Here is a 14,685-nt window from a genome sequence, read left to right on the forward strand (position 1 = left end):
TTCAGTATACACAGGTGGCTGCTGAGGGGAGAACGACTCATAATGGCTGGAACGGCGCAAATGGAATGGCATCAAACACCTGGAAACCATGTGTTTGATGTATTTGATAACATTCCACTAATTCCGCTCCAGTCAATACCAGGAGCACGTTCTCCCCAATTAAGGTGCAACCAACCTCCTGTGGTAAACATTGTCTCTGGATGCTGCTGCTGTTGCTAAGATACTTCCATGAAATTATACTGTTTTGCTTTTGTATTTCCATTGCACTTTTCTCAAACTAAAAGTGTTCACTGAATGGGCTTACCCCCTTATAAATATATAGGACTCACCACAATGGAAAGCATCCATCTGGTATATAATGTGAATAGTAATTTCAAGAATTATCAAAAATATGTTTTCATGTAGTTGCCAGTTCAACTGCAGATGGGCTATCCAATTGTAGGGATGCACGTTACCTCTCTGTGTTCACTGCAGATCTTGCACAGCCACTGAGTTCTCTTCTGACTGCACTGGGGCTCTATGCCACACTTGGTGCACACTTTCTGTAAGAGAGAGAGAGAATTACTTTTTTTTAAATAAGACCCGATTTTGAATTGACCATGAGTGGTGTACTGAGTAACGTGGACAAAACACAAAAAGGTCATACAATACTATTATATACTTTAATATGTATTATATACTGTGAGTTATAAAAAGTTATATAAATACTTAGCTATAAAGTTGTTGCACTTTGCCGCTGTCTTTTGTAACAGTAAAAAAAGCACATGATAATTTTACAGTTTGGCTTGAATTACTATACAAAATGCAATGTTCCATATTGAAATTGAAAACAGTCAGTGCCAAGTGAAAATCTTTTAGTAAGTCCAACAACTCTGTACTTCATAAAATTGGAGCGTGCCTGATAAAAAATATCCTGCAATAATGAAATGAATGTCAATAAATATAAAGCTTTTGAAAGGACACTTTTTATTGTTTAAAGAACGAAACAGAATAAAAATCACTGATATTCAATTATAGTGTAGCATCAATAGTTATCAAAGTGTTGGAAATTTGCTGAGCCATCACAGCCAAGTTTGTGACATTGAAAAGTTCACAGAAAAGTCACTGTGACACATCATGTATTTCCATGATGTGAAGTCAAGTCATTGCACAACTCAACAAAACACTGCTCAACCTCCTCCCACCACAAATAAAGGGGGTGAGTCATTTGAACATGCAGACTTATGCGGAATTTCAAATGGGCTCTAGCCCCTACACACTAGGAACTTCTGAAGACAGCTTCCTTCTGCACTCTGAATGGCTGGCTGGGTGTAGTTTTCATCATATTGCATCAATCTATCCAGTCCTCTCAGATCTACAGCAGTGGCTAGGGAGTAAGGGCTAAGGGATCGACTTGGAACTGAGCATTAATACAATCATCAGAAAAATATTTGTAAATGTTGAAAGTGCGTGGGAGACGGAGAGAAACAAAATGGTGCAGTTTGAGGCCATGTGGCAGAGAGTGATATGGGCGCTGGAGATGTGTGAGCAGGTGGGTCTGGGCAGGGATGATGCTGTGGATGTTTGTATGCTCTCGTTTGTATGTGTATGTTTTGCATTGCTTAAAATGGAAAAAATCCATTATCTTACAACAAGAAAAAAGGAAACATTTGTATGTCCCTAGAGAACAACAAAGATCTTCAGTGTGTTCACCTAGCGTAGCCTTTGACAAAGCGAGAGCTTGGTTGGATGCAGCAGTGTAAAAAACATCCGATTACATTACCTGAAGAATCGATTTGGAAGCAGGGTTGATTATGATGTTGAAAAGCAAGCATTTCGCTACACCCGCAATAACATCTGCTAAATATGTGTATGTGACCAATAACATTTCACTTGATAAAGTCACAGAAAGGAAGCTTTAATCAAGCCTAATGCAATGGAGGAGAGACCTTGGTTGAAGTGCTCATAATTGTCACGCCCTGACCTTAGAGATCCTTTTTATGTCTCTATTTTGGTTGGTCAGGGCGTGAGTTGGGGTGGGCATTCTATGTTTTTGTTCTATGTTTTCTATTTCTATGTGTTTGGCCGGGTGTGGTTCTCAATCAGAGGCAGTTGTCTATCGTTGTCTCTGATTGAGAACCATACTTAGGTAGCCTTTTCCCACCTGTGTTTTGTGGGTAGTTGTTTTCTGTTTTGTGTTGCTGCACCTTACAGGACTGTTTCGTTCATTCTCTTTGTTATTTTGTTTAGTGTTCTGTTTTTAATAAAATAACATGAACACTTACTACGCTGCGCTTTGGTCTGACTACTCTTCATCCGACGACGAAAATCGTTACAATAATTGTCTTTCCTGAAGTAACTCAGTATTTTTAGAGAGTGAGAGAGAAATAGAATATCTGGGTCTCCACCTCCTAAGATCAAACATTTTTGGTCAACAGCCACTAAAATAGTAGTTTACTGTAACAGAATGTTTATATAAATGGAATATTATGCCAAAACGCTGGCCATCGCACGGAAGATTTGCTTCTGGGTTCCAGGATAACTGGTTCAAAGATGCCTGACTATAGCCATCTCATCTGTACTCTACAGAGCATAGTCTGATGGATGTGTACACCTGTCAGTTTTCACACCCAGAGCAGGTCTTCTTCTGAAGACTACAGTCACCTAGTGACCAATACATTTGTCTACCTTCCAATTACATACTAACAAATCTGAGCTGTGTTTAGACTGGGGGCATTTATTGACAAGACTGTAAACATTCAACAAGTAGTATATATGTGTCAGGACCCGGTGCGAGAAACAGTCACTAATAATCGTCAGAACCCAGAAGATGAGGCAGACACAGCAATACTAGAGATGGTGGTTTAATTAAAGAACAAAATCTTCAGGCAAAGAAACTAAATCCACAATGTCCAAAAATAAAGCCAAAAAGGCACAAAATGGAAATCCTCCAAAATACAAAAGAAACTACACAAAGTGGTAAAAAACAGCAGGGAAAAACAAACCTCAAAAGACTACTCAAATAATACACAAGAACTAAACCAGAGAACCTCTGGAAAATCCAACAAGAGAAATATCTGTATAAAACAAGGCTTGGGCTGGGGCTGGGTGCTAACTTACAAACACTGAGCAAGGAACTGAGGAACACACAGGGTTTAAATACTAACAAGGGAATGACCTACAGGTGCAAACAATAATAAGAGCAAGAAAAACAAAAGGTACAAAAAAGGTGCAATGGGGACATCTAGTGACCAAAACCCGAACAGTCTTGGCCAAAACCTGACAGAATCCCCCTCCTAGGAACGGCTCCTGACGATCCTACCAGCCTTCTCAGGGTGGAGGGTCCTGAACTGACGAATGAGGTCAGGGTCCAGTATGTCCTTGGCAGGAACCCAGGAGCGCTCCTCGGGACCGTAGCCTTCCCAGTCCACCAGATACTGCCAGGACCGCTGCACCCGGCGGGAATCCAGTATCCGGTGGACGGTATAAGCCGACTGGCCACCGATGACACGGGGCGGAGGTCTGCCTGCCGGGATAAGGGGAGAAAAAACAACAGGTTTTAATAAAGAAATGTGAAATGTTGGATTGATCTTAAGGGATCTGGGTAAGTGCAGGCGAAAAGTAACGGGATTGACTCTCCTGGCAATCTTAAAGGGACCAATGAACCTCTGGGACAGCTTGCGAGACTCCACCCGTAGTGGTAAGTTCTTAGTTGAGAGCCATACTCTCTGGCCGGGGTACAGGGTAGGACCGGGACGGCGACGTCTGTTGGCTTGTCGTTGGTACTGCTGAGAGGAACGCAGAAGCTTAAGACGTGCCTTCTTCCACGTAAGCCGACAGCGTCTGATGAACCTCGAGGCTGAAGGCACTCTGACTTCTGCCTCCTGGTCCGGGAACAATAGAGGCGCATAGCCAAACTGACACTCATGCGGGGATATACCAGTGGAGGAGGAGCACAAGGTGTTGTGCGCGTACTCGGCCCAAACAATGAAGGATGACCATGTGGACGGGTTGTTGGAAACCATGCATCTGAGGGTGGTTTCCAGCTCCTGATTCATCCTCTCAGTTTGGCCATTGGACTCCGGATGGTACCCTGAAGATAAACTGGCCGTGGCCCCTATGAGTTGGCAGAAGGCCTTCCAAAACCTAGAGGCGAACTGGGGACCTCTGTCGGAAACCATATCTTGCGGAATCCCAAAGACTCGGAACACATGGTTAATCACCAACTCAGCTGTTTCCTTGGCAGAAGGTAATTTGGTCAAGGGAACAAACCTGGCCGCCTTAGAAAACCTGTCGATGATGACTAGGATCGTAGTATTACCATGGGACGGAGGAAGGCCAGTAATAAAGTCCAACGAGATATGGGACCAGGGTCGGTGGGGAATAGATAGAGGGTGAAGGAGTCCTTGAGGGCGGAGGTGAGAAGATTTGCCCTGGCAGCACACGGAACAGGCCTTGACGAAAGTGGCAACCTCTTCTTTTATGGTGGGCCACCAGAACTTACGCTGGATGAACTCCAAGGTGCGACCTACGCCCGGGTGACAGGTGAGGCGAGAGGAGTGCCCCCACAGAAGGACTTGGGACCTTGCTGCCTTGGGAACAAACAACCGATTAGCAGGACCTCCTCCAGGGCCCGGTTCGATGGTTTGAGCTTGTTTCACGGTATCCTCCACTTGCCACGAGATCGGAGCCACGATCTTAGCGGCCGGAAGGACAGTCATGTCAGTATCTTCTCGAATGGCAGGAGAGTAGATTCGTGACAAGGCGTCCGGTTTGAGATTCTTCGACCCGGGTCTATAGGTGAGGATAAACTGAAATCGGCTGAAGAAAAGAGACCATCGAGCTTGTCTGGAGTTCAACCGCTTCGCCTGCTGGATATACTCCAGATTTTTGTGGTCCGTAAGCACTTGAAACGGTTGAGAAGCCCCCTCGAGCCAGTGTCTCCATTCCTTCAATGCCATCTTAACCGCTAGGAGTTCACGATCCCCCACATCGTAATTCCTCTCGGCCGGGGTAAGCCGGTGAGAGAAGAAGGCGCAAGGATGAAGCTTCTTGTCTTCACCCCTCTGAGACAGGACAGCTCCAACCCCAACCTCTGATGCGTCTACCTCCACCACAAAAGGTTCATCCGCCGTTGGTAGTGTCAGGATGGGAGCAGAGAGGATGCGCTGCTTGAGTCCTTGGAAGGCCGTCTCAGCTTCTCTCCCCCACAGAAACCTTGTGTTGCCACCCTTGGTTACAGCTGAGAGAGGGGCTGCCACCGAGCTGAAGTTCTTGATGAACTTGCGGTAAAAGTTGGTGAAGCCCAGGAAACGCTGAACTTCCTTAACGGACTTGGGGGTGGGCCAATCCGCTACCGCCCCTACCTTCTTGGGGTCCATCTGGACTCGACCGGGTTCCACTATAAATCCCAGGAATTGTACTCGAGAGGAATGGAATTCACACTTTTCCGGCTTAACGTACAAATGGCTGTCTAGGAGGCGTTTGAGCACTTGTCTGACATGCTTAGTGTGTTCTTGAAGGGAGCTCGAAAAGATGAGGATGTCATCCAAGTAAACAAACACGAAGATGTTAAGCATATCCCTAAGCACATCGTTTATGAGCGCTTGGAACACAGCCGGAGCGTTGGTCAGGCCGAAGGGCATCACCGAGTATTCGTAGTGACCAGTAGGCGTGTTGAAAGCGGTCTTCCACTCGTCCCCGGGTTTGATCCGCACAAGATGGTATGCGTTCCGCAGGTCAAGCTTAGTGAAGACAACTGCTTCCTGGAGCAGCTCAAAGGCTGTGGCCATAAGGGGTAGCGGGTAGCGGTTACGGACGGTTATGGCATTGAGTCCCCGGTAGTCAATGCAAGGTCGTAATCCACCGTCTTTCTTGGCCACAAAGAAAAACCCTGCTCCCGCCGGCGAGGTAGATGGACGCATGAGGCCTGCTGCCAGAGCGTCCTTGATGTAGGTATCCATAGCAGCTCATTCGGGAGGAGAAAGGGAAAAGATCCGACCCCTGGGAGGGCAGGTCCCCGGAAACAGGTCGATGGTGCAATCGTAAGGTCTATGGGGTGGTAGTTTGGTGGCCCTCTGTTTGCTAAATACCAGTTTGAGGTCATGGTAACACTCGGGAACTCGGGACAGGTCGATGGATTCTAGAGACTCGGAAGGGGAACTCGGGAAGATACAAGTGGCTTGGCACGTAGGACCCCACTGCTTGATAGTGCCCACAGACCAGTCGATGTGAGGGTTATGGCTGTGAAGCCAGGGATAACCAAGGACGAGAGGGAACTCGGAACAGGAGATCAAATGAAAGTTCATCACCTCCTGGTGTTGGGAAACTGAAAGTCGCAAGGGGGTAGTGGCACGAGTAACAAGTCCAGATCCCAAAGGGCTTCTATCCAACGTAGTAATGGGGTCACTCAGAGGTTCAGAAGGAACGCCATTCTCTTTCGCCCAGACCCCATCCATGAAGTTACCTGCGGCTCCAGAGTCTACCAAGGCTTGAAGAGAAAACTCGTGGTCGTCCCAGGAAAGGGTAACTGGAATGAGCAGGCGGGAGTTGGATGGATGGGAGGAGGTTATGTTTCCCGTTACAGTCCTCCCAGGCCTGCACGGGAGAGTGCGTTTCCCTGGAGCCCGGGACACGTGGAGCGGAAATGGCCCGGTTTGCCGCAATATAGACAGCATCGCTCCCTCATCCGACGGTCTCTCTCAGCCTGGGAGATGCGTCCAACCTGCATGGGTTCTGGTGGAGCCAGCGAGGATAAAGGTGGAGACTCGGAGCTGGAACCGATAGGAGCTAGGGTGAGCGGTCTACGGTTGAGTTCTCTCTCTCTCTCAGACGCTGGTCTATGCGTGAAGCCAACTTGATAAGGGACTCGAGGTTGTCCGGTGGTTCCCGAGTGGCCAGTTCATCTTGGATGGTGTCAGAAAGACCCTTCAAAAAACACACTGTGAGCGCCTCGTCGTTCCAGCCACTTGCTGCTGCCACAGTGCGGAACTGGATGGCATAGTCCGTCACGCTGCGCCGACCTTGGCGGAGAGTCAGGAGCTGTTTGGCTGAGTCAGGGCCGTTGGTAGGACCTTGAAACACTCGCTTGAATTCTTCAGCAAAGGTAGAGTAGCTGGCACAGCAGGGACTTTGGGCATCCCACACAGCAGTAGCCCAGGCTAGGGCTTTTTCCGACAGCAGGGTGATGATATATGCTATCTTGGACCGGTCGGTGGGAAACGACGATGGTTGCAGCTCAAAGGAGAGAGAACATTGGGTGAAAAACCCCTTACAAACACTCGGATCCCCTGAGAACCGTTGGGGAGGCGGTAGACGAGGTTCAGCCAGGGGGTTAACTGCCAGGGGCACTTGAATCTGATGAACTGGAGCAGAAGCGGTTGCCGGGGAAAGTCGATCCGAAATCTGCTTTATGGAAGTCAGCATCTCTGACAGAAGTTGAGAATGTCTAGCCATTAAGGCCTCTTGCTGAACCAGAGCAGCTTCGTGGCGTTGGACAGTCCCCTCGTGGTGGGACAGCATGGAAAAAAGATCCTGGGTACTGGCTGCCTCTGGGTTCATTATATTGGCTCAGTGTTTCTGTCAGGACCCGGTGCGAGAAACAGTCACTAATAATCGTCAGAACCCAGAAGATGAGGCAGACACAGCAGTACTAGAGATGGTGGTTTAATTAAAGAACAAAATCTTCAGGCAAAGAAACTAAATCCACAATGTCCAAAAATAAAGCCAAAAAGGCACAAAATGGAAATCCTCCAAAATACAAAAGAAACTCCACAAAGTGGTAAAAAACAGCAGGGAAAAACAAACCTCAAAAGACTACTCAAATAATACACAAGAACTAAACCAGAGAACCTCTGGAAAATCCAACAAGAGAAATATCTGTATAAAACAAGGCTTGGGCTGGGGCTGGGTGCTAACTTACAAACACTGAGCAAGGAACTGAGGAACACACAGGGTTTAAATACTAACAAGGGAATGACCTACAGGTGCAAACAATAATAAGAGCAAGAAAAACAAAAGGTACAAAAAAGGTGCAATGGGGACATCTAGTGACCAAAACCCGAACAGTCTTGGCCAAAACCTGACAATATGCAAACATATGAATTAGCTCAAATGTGATATCTATCTCCACTGTGGGGAATACAATTTTTTTTTACTGAATAAGCAGTAGCTTACTTCATACGAGAAGTTGAAAGGAAAACGTAACAAGTCTAGAATCACAGTGTGTCAATGACCTAAAGTGTGTGTTGTTATATTGAGACAGATGCCGCCGCTCCCACACCTGCAGCGAACTGAGGGTCATATCAAATCAAAGTTTATTTGTCACATACATAAATTAGCAGATGTTAAATCGAGTGCAGCAAAAAGCTTATGTTTCTAGCTCCAGCAGTGCAGTAAATGTCTAACAGTATTTTACTAATACAGAAATAATAAATAAAATATATATTTTAATCATAATAACTAGAAATGAAGAAATATCAGAATGAGCAATATCAGAGTCCGGAATATAAATACATGGTCGGTTTAGACAGTATGGACAATATAAAAGTAGGAAAAGGTATGTACAGCAGTAGTTATATAGAATGAGCTATGTATATATAATGTGTGTAATCAATTAGCTTAATTTCTCAGAAATCAATTGCCATTTCAACAAAATAATGTTGTAGGAATGGTAATCTTGTCTTATTCAACGATTTCAGAACAATAAACATTACGTAAACATTATTAAAGTGACTAGTTTTCAATGACTCTATATACTACATAGGGCAGCAGTGTCTAAGGTACAGGGTAGAGTACTGGGCAGTACCCAGTTAGTGACAGTGTCTAAGGTGCAGGGCATAGTACCGGGTGGTAGCCGGCTAGTAACAGTGTCTAATGTGTAGGGTAGAGTAGCCGGCGGTAGCAGACTAGAAACAGTGTCTAAGGAGCAGGGTAGAGTAGCGGGCAGTAGCTGGCTAGTGACATTGTCTAAGGTGCAGGATAGAGTAGCTGGTGGTAGCTGGCTAGTGTCTAAGGTGCAGGGTAAAGTAGCGGGCAGTAGCCGGCTAGTGACTTTCTCTAAAGTTGCAGGGTAGAGTACCGCATGGTAGCCGGCTAGTAACAGTGTCTAAGGTGAAGGGCGGAGTACCGGGCACTACCCAGCTACTGACAGTGTCCAAGGTGCAGGGTAGAGTAGCGGGCGGTAGCTGGCTAGTGTCTAAGGTGCAGGGCAGAGTACCGCGAGGTAGCCGGCTAATGACTTTCTATAAAGTTGCAGGGTACAGTACCGCACGGTAGCCGGCTAGTAACAGTGTCTAGAGAGCAGGGCAGGGTAGTGGGCAGTAGCCGGCTAGTAACAGTGTCTAAAGAGCAGGGCAGGGTAGTGGGCAGTAGCCGGCTAGTAACAGTGTCTAAGGTGCAGGGCAGGGTAGTGGGCGAAGGCAGGGTAGTGACTTCATTAGCTGTGTGTGTGCGCATGTCTCCCCATTCCCTGGATGGGCCTGTATTTGCACAGCTTTACACAGTCCAACCGGTCATCATCGAGCATCACACAGTCCCTAGCAGCATCCTTAAGTTTGGGATTGGACACACTTAATATATTGGATGCCTCCACACCTGTCCCTCCCAGTTAGGATGGTGAAGATATCCACATATCCATTTCCTATGAGACTGTAAACACAGCCTGCTCTATGTTCCTCTTCCAGGGCTTTGCTGCCCTCTCCTGTGCCTTAAGTTTAGTACCGGGCTTTTCCTTCCGACAATCTTCAAACTGACCTCTCAACATTTGCTTTCATGTAGTCGAGCGATACATAAAACAGTCTAGCATAGACTCCTTAAGGAGTTTGCATAACATCATTGAACATATCATGCAACGTCAACTAATCTACAGTATTTGTACATTTTTTACAGGGAAATTAGTAGGAGAATGAGTATATCCAGAAATATTTGCCCATTTGATATGTTATTTTACATAGATTATCATTAAACACTCCCGCTTTCATTCTTTAGGTAAGCAATTTAGGCATTCACATCTGAGGTCTCTGCTGCAACCCTATGGTGAAAAGTGATTACTACAAGCTGGCTATCCAGTCAAGTCCATGCTTTGGAACAGTGAATTGAACTGCCATTCACTACAATTAAACAATATTCCCTAATGACGAGTCCTATACATTCTGTTTACTAGGTCTGTGCCTTGCTTGGCGAGAGTAATTACGTTATAGACATGACAGAGCTCTTGTAAGTATCTGTTTGAGATGAGAGCCATTATAGGCACTATTGAACAGCAGAATGAACCCCCTCTTATCTGGTTTATACAGTCGCATACCACTTATTACATTTCCTCTCAGAGACCCACATAATCTATTTCCCCTGGGTTGTTTCATTTCCTCCCTTCTGATCTCATTACGTCCCAGTGCCATTGGCCTCTAGGACATGGAGCAGAGGAGTTGGAGAGAACACTCGGAAAAGGCTATGACCAATCTAGATAAAGCTACTGGTCATAGGAGAAGTTCAATGGGCTTCATGGCCAATATGTCAAACCCACAGTATCTGTAGGAGAATGCTACAATTGTAATGATTCACGGTTAAAAAGAGTAGTGAACGCATCTCATCATCAAGCCTTTAGTTGAATCAGGTGTGTTAATTATCAACATCATCGATAAATACAAAAGCATATTTTTTTGACGCAGTTACTTTCCATTATCGACAGGGCTCTAGACTAACTTTTTCCAGTGTCATCAATAAGTAAGACAAGAAAGAAGTTGGCTATTTCATCTAACTTACTCAGGGAATGCATGATTGACATTTTAATTTGCAACATTTCAAAATAGGATTCAGAATGATCAGTTATTTTTGGCTCTTTAGAGATGAATTTACCCCCATTTTTTTGTGGATATTGACCTAGGCTATATGTTACATAATACACCACCCGAGGAAGTGGGAACTCAAAACACATTAGCTAGATTACACATTTTAAATAGGATATTGTTGCTAGATAGCCATATAATTGATCTAACAGTAAATGTAAAGCGGCAATCTGCAGTTCAAACAATAACAAAGTGAGGGATGGGGCTGGAGAAATGTAACCACTCAAATTCTTAGATAGATGGTCAGTCATTGCACCCATAGCTCTATGACATCAAAAGTATAGTTTCAACCATGTTTTGAGGCTATAATAGTGTTTTTTTTTTTTTTTACAATTACCTTGTTTACAAACAATGGAGTAAATCAATCTTCTATTTGGGGTTCTGATGGGGTACAACAGTTGAACTAAGCTCATAACGGCATTTATAACTTTTGATTCTTGTCTAACATTGGGTATATCTCATTAATTTAATCGCAGATTGAACCTTTAAAGTCCTACAAAAACGTTCCATTGGTAGGCTACTTGATGTATTCACCCCAAATCGCACGCTCCGCTTCGTTTTACCAGTGCATCCTCTCAATTGCATACTCCGGTTGTAAACTAGTGCCATTGCCTAATCACAAAAATTACAGATGTAAGCAAAATTGATTCGATAAGAGGAAGGCAATATCGGTATTGGTAATTTATTGTCCCTGCTCTATCCCCTACAGTACTTTCAAATGCTGGGAAGAGTTACGGATTAAGAGATTTGGATGAAAACCAAAGACACTGCAACCCTTCAGGTCTGTTTGGGCCTCTGCTATAGTAGAACAGAAGAGTAGGTGCGGTGGCCTTTACCTTGCAGCAGTCCTGACAGAAGACGGAGGGGGTTCCAAGGAGGCCCAGGACCTCCCCACACAGCAGACACTGGGAAAGGCCGTTTCCCATCGCACTTTTCCTCATGTTGTCCAGACGCTCCACCAGCCTCCTGGGACACACACACACACACACACACACACAAATACTAAAGTTGGCTATGTACTGCAACTGACAGCTTTAAGGATAGTCATTCCAGATAAACTACCAGAAATTCATGGTTTTATTCTAGTTTTCAATAGCATTACCAACCGCATGTGTGGTGTGTGTGCGCGCGTGCGTCCTACCCGATGCGGAGCTGTTCAATCTGTTCCAGTTCCTCAGCCCTGCGGATGACACTAAGGATGTTCTCCATCTCCTGCTGCTCCAGCATCTGGCTCTTCCTCTGTCGGTCTGTACAGAAGGTGTGGACAGACCAGCCTGTCTGCAGCCTGGGACACAGACACAAATGTTGCTTTACGCTGTTCATCAATTTTCATGTTTATTCTTTTGTGTCATTACATGTGGCAGTGCAGCCCAAAGTGAAACATGTTACGTGGCTAACACAGGCTTATGCATGCATGTATGCACGCCTTACAGAAATATCTATCCTGCTAGCAAAAACATCTCCTTATATGACTGCACTGAACACAAACAAACTAGTACACGTGCAAAATGTATCAAATACATAAATATACATTGTAGTGTAAACAAATGGTCACAATGGTTTTATAAAACAGAACTGCCATGCTATCAAAAACAAGTTACAACAAAACACACACTGAGTTCTACAACAAAAACTATACCATGTGATGAAAATAATGATGGGCACAGGAATACTTTACACAACCATTACATCTTCCTCAGGTAACACAGCAACAACACTCACATACTTAGTGAGATGGTAGAGATTTTGGAGTGCGTACTCACTTGGCTCGAAGGGCCAGCTGCCGGTCGTTGGGACAGACCCACTGATCGTTCCCTGTCCCAAACATGGCCTCCGTCATCTTTTGAGGGCTGATGACAAGGGCTGCAAAAACACATCCAGACACTCAGTCCTACTAAATGAAAGGCTACACCCCATCTGGGAAAATCACTTCAAATAGATATTGACCCAGTACTGTATTACACCCTCTAATTGAGTTTAGTTGTATATACTTGTGGATTTTGTACATAGATCGCAATAGGAAAGAAGTTTGTATGACATTATCAAAATACGTTGATAAGTGAATGAGTACTGCTAGGGAAGAAAGTGAAAACCAAATCAACAACATGATAAAAACGGACCTACAGATAATAAACTGACCAATCAGTAAGCAAAGAAGATGGAGGGTTATGTCCATGAAGAGAGAAGCATAAAAGTGTGCTCTGTAGGGCAGCTAACACGAGACCAGAAGTCAGTTCTGGGTGGATCTTCACAGTGTAGGCAGAAATACAAGTCTCTGTTGCCAGTGACAACTTCAATAATGCTTCCTGCCTTGGGCAACAGATCATCGTGATGGTCACGCCATCTCCATTTTTCTGCCAGGCAATACATCCATTTCTTCAGTTGTTTGTGTAATATATTCATCAACAGTGCGTGTGAAATGTCAGTTGGTTACCTGGAGTACTTCTCCTGTCTTATCCAGTGTCCTGTGTGAATTTAAGTATGCTCTCTCTAATTCTCTCGTTCTCTCTTTCTCTCTGTGAACCTGAGCCCTAGGACCATACGTCAGGACTACCGGGCATGATGACACCTTGCTGTCCCCAGTCCGCCTGGCCTTACTGCTATTCCAGTTTCAACTGTTCTGCCTGTGGTTACGGAACCCCTACCTGTCCCAGACCTGCTGTTTTCAACTCTTAATGATCGGCTATGAAAAGCCAACTGAGATTTATTCCTGATTATTATTTGACCATGCTTGTCATTTATGAACATTTTGAAAATCTTGGCTCTCTCTAATTTTCTCCTTCTCTCTTTCTTTCTCTCGGAGGACCTGAGCCCTAGGACCATACGTCGGGACTACCGGCCGTGGTGACTCCTTGCTGTCCCCAGTCCACCTGGCCTTGCTGCTGTTCCAGTTTCAACTGTTCTGCCTGCGGTTATGGAACCCCTACCTGTCCCAGACCTGCTGTTTTCAACTCTTAATGATCGGCTATGAAAAGCCAACTGAGATTTATTCCTGATTATTATTTGACCATGCTTGTCATTTATGGAAATTTTGAAAATCTTGGCTCTCTCTAATTTTCTCCTTCTCTCTTTCTTTCTCTCGGAGGACCTGGGCCCTAGGACCATGCGTCGGGACTGCCGCCCGTGGTGACTCCTTGCTGTCCCCAGTCCGCCTGGCCTTGCTGCTATTCCAGTTTCAGCTGTTCTGCCTGCGGTTATGGAACCGCCACCTGTCCCAGACCTGTTGTTTTTCAACTCTTGATGATCGGCTATGAAAAGCCAACTGAAAATTATTCATGATTATTATTTGACCATGCTTGTCACTTATGAACATTTTTGAACATCTTGGCATAGTTCTGTTATAATCTCCACCCGGCACAGCCAGAAGAGGACTGGCCACCCCTCATAGCCTGGTTCCTCTCTAGGTTTCTTCCTAGGTTTTGGCCTTTCTAGGGAGTTTTTCCTAGCCACCGTGCTTCTACACCTGCATTACTAGCTGTTTGGGGTTTTAGGCTGGGTGTCTGTACAGCACTTCGAGATATTAGCTGATGTACGAAGGGCTATATAAAATAAAATTGATTGATTGATTGAAATGGTCCACTAGCATGAGCCAACAACAACATGTTATTGTCCACAAATATGTTATTTTTCCTTTTCTTCTTTACTCTTAGATTGTACTAACACGTGCTATTAGTAGAACATCAATGTCCAGTAAATGGGTAGCTCCTGGATAAACCCATTACTGATTGTAATTTCAAATGGAAAAGGATGAAAGAAGGCCCTCGTATCCAAACAAACAGATGACATTCTTGTTGGGAGTGTATTGATGTGTGTATCTTAGAGGGCAATGCAAAGGTAAAAGCATTTGTCTCTGTGAAGTAGA

General features: G+C 45.0%; 1 protein-coding gene across 1 annotated transcript in view; it reads right to left on the reverse strand.

Annotated features, from left to right (window-relative positions):
• LOC139536733 (rab effector Noc2-like) overlaps nucleotides 1–14,685 on the reverse strand; it is a 72,655-nt gene that overhangs the window by 51,177 nt on the left and 6,793 nt on the right. The window contains exons 2-5 of the mRNA XM_071337330.1: nucleotides 12,587–12,686; nucleotides 11,965–12,108; nucleotides 11,660–11,789; nucleotides 456–542 (exon numbers count right to left, since the gene is read on the reverse strand). Coding sequence (XP_071193431.1) covers nucleotides 456–542; nucleotides 11,660–11,789; nucleotides 11,965–12,108; nucleotides 12,587–12,663 — 438 coding nt within the window. The 5' untranslated portion in view covers nucleotides 12,664–12,686. The remainder of the gene's footprint in view (nucleotides 1–455; nucleotides 543–11,659; nucleotides 11,790–11,964; nucleotides 12,109–12,586; nucleotides 12,687–14,685) is intronic.

Source organism: Salvelinus alpinus, chromosome 13, assembly GCF_045679555.1.
Source record: "Salvelinus alpinus chromosome 13, SLU_Salpinus.1, whole genome shotgun sequence".
Lineage (NCBI taxonomy): Eukaryota > Metazoa > Chordata > Actinopteri > Salmoniformes > Salmonidae > Salvelinus > Salvelinus alpinus.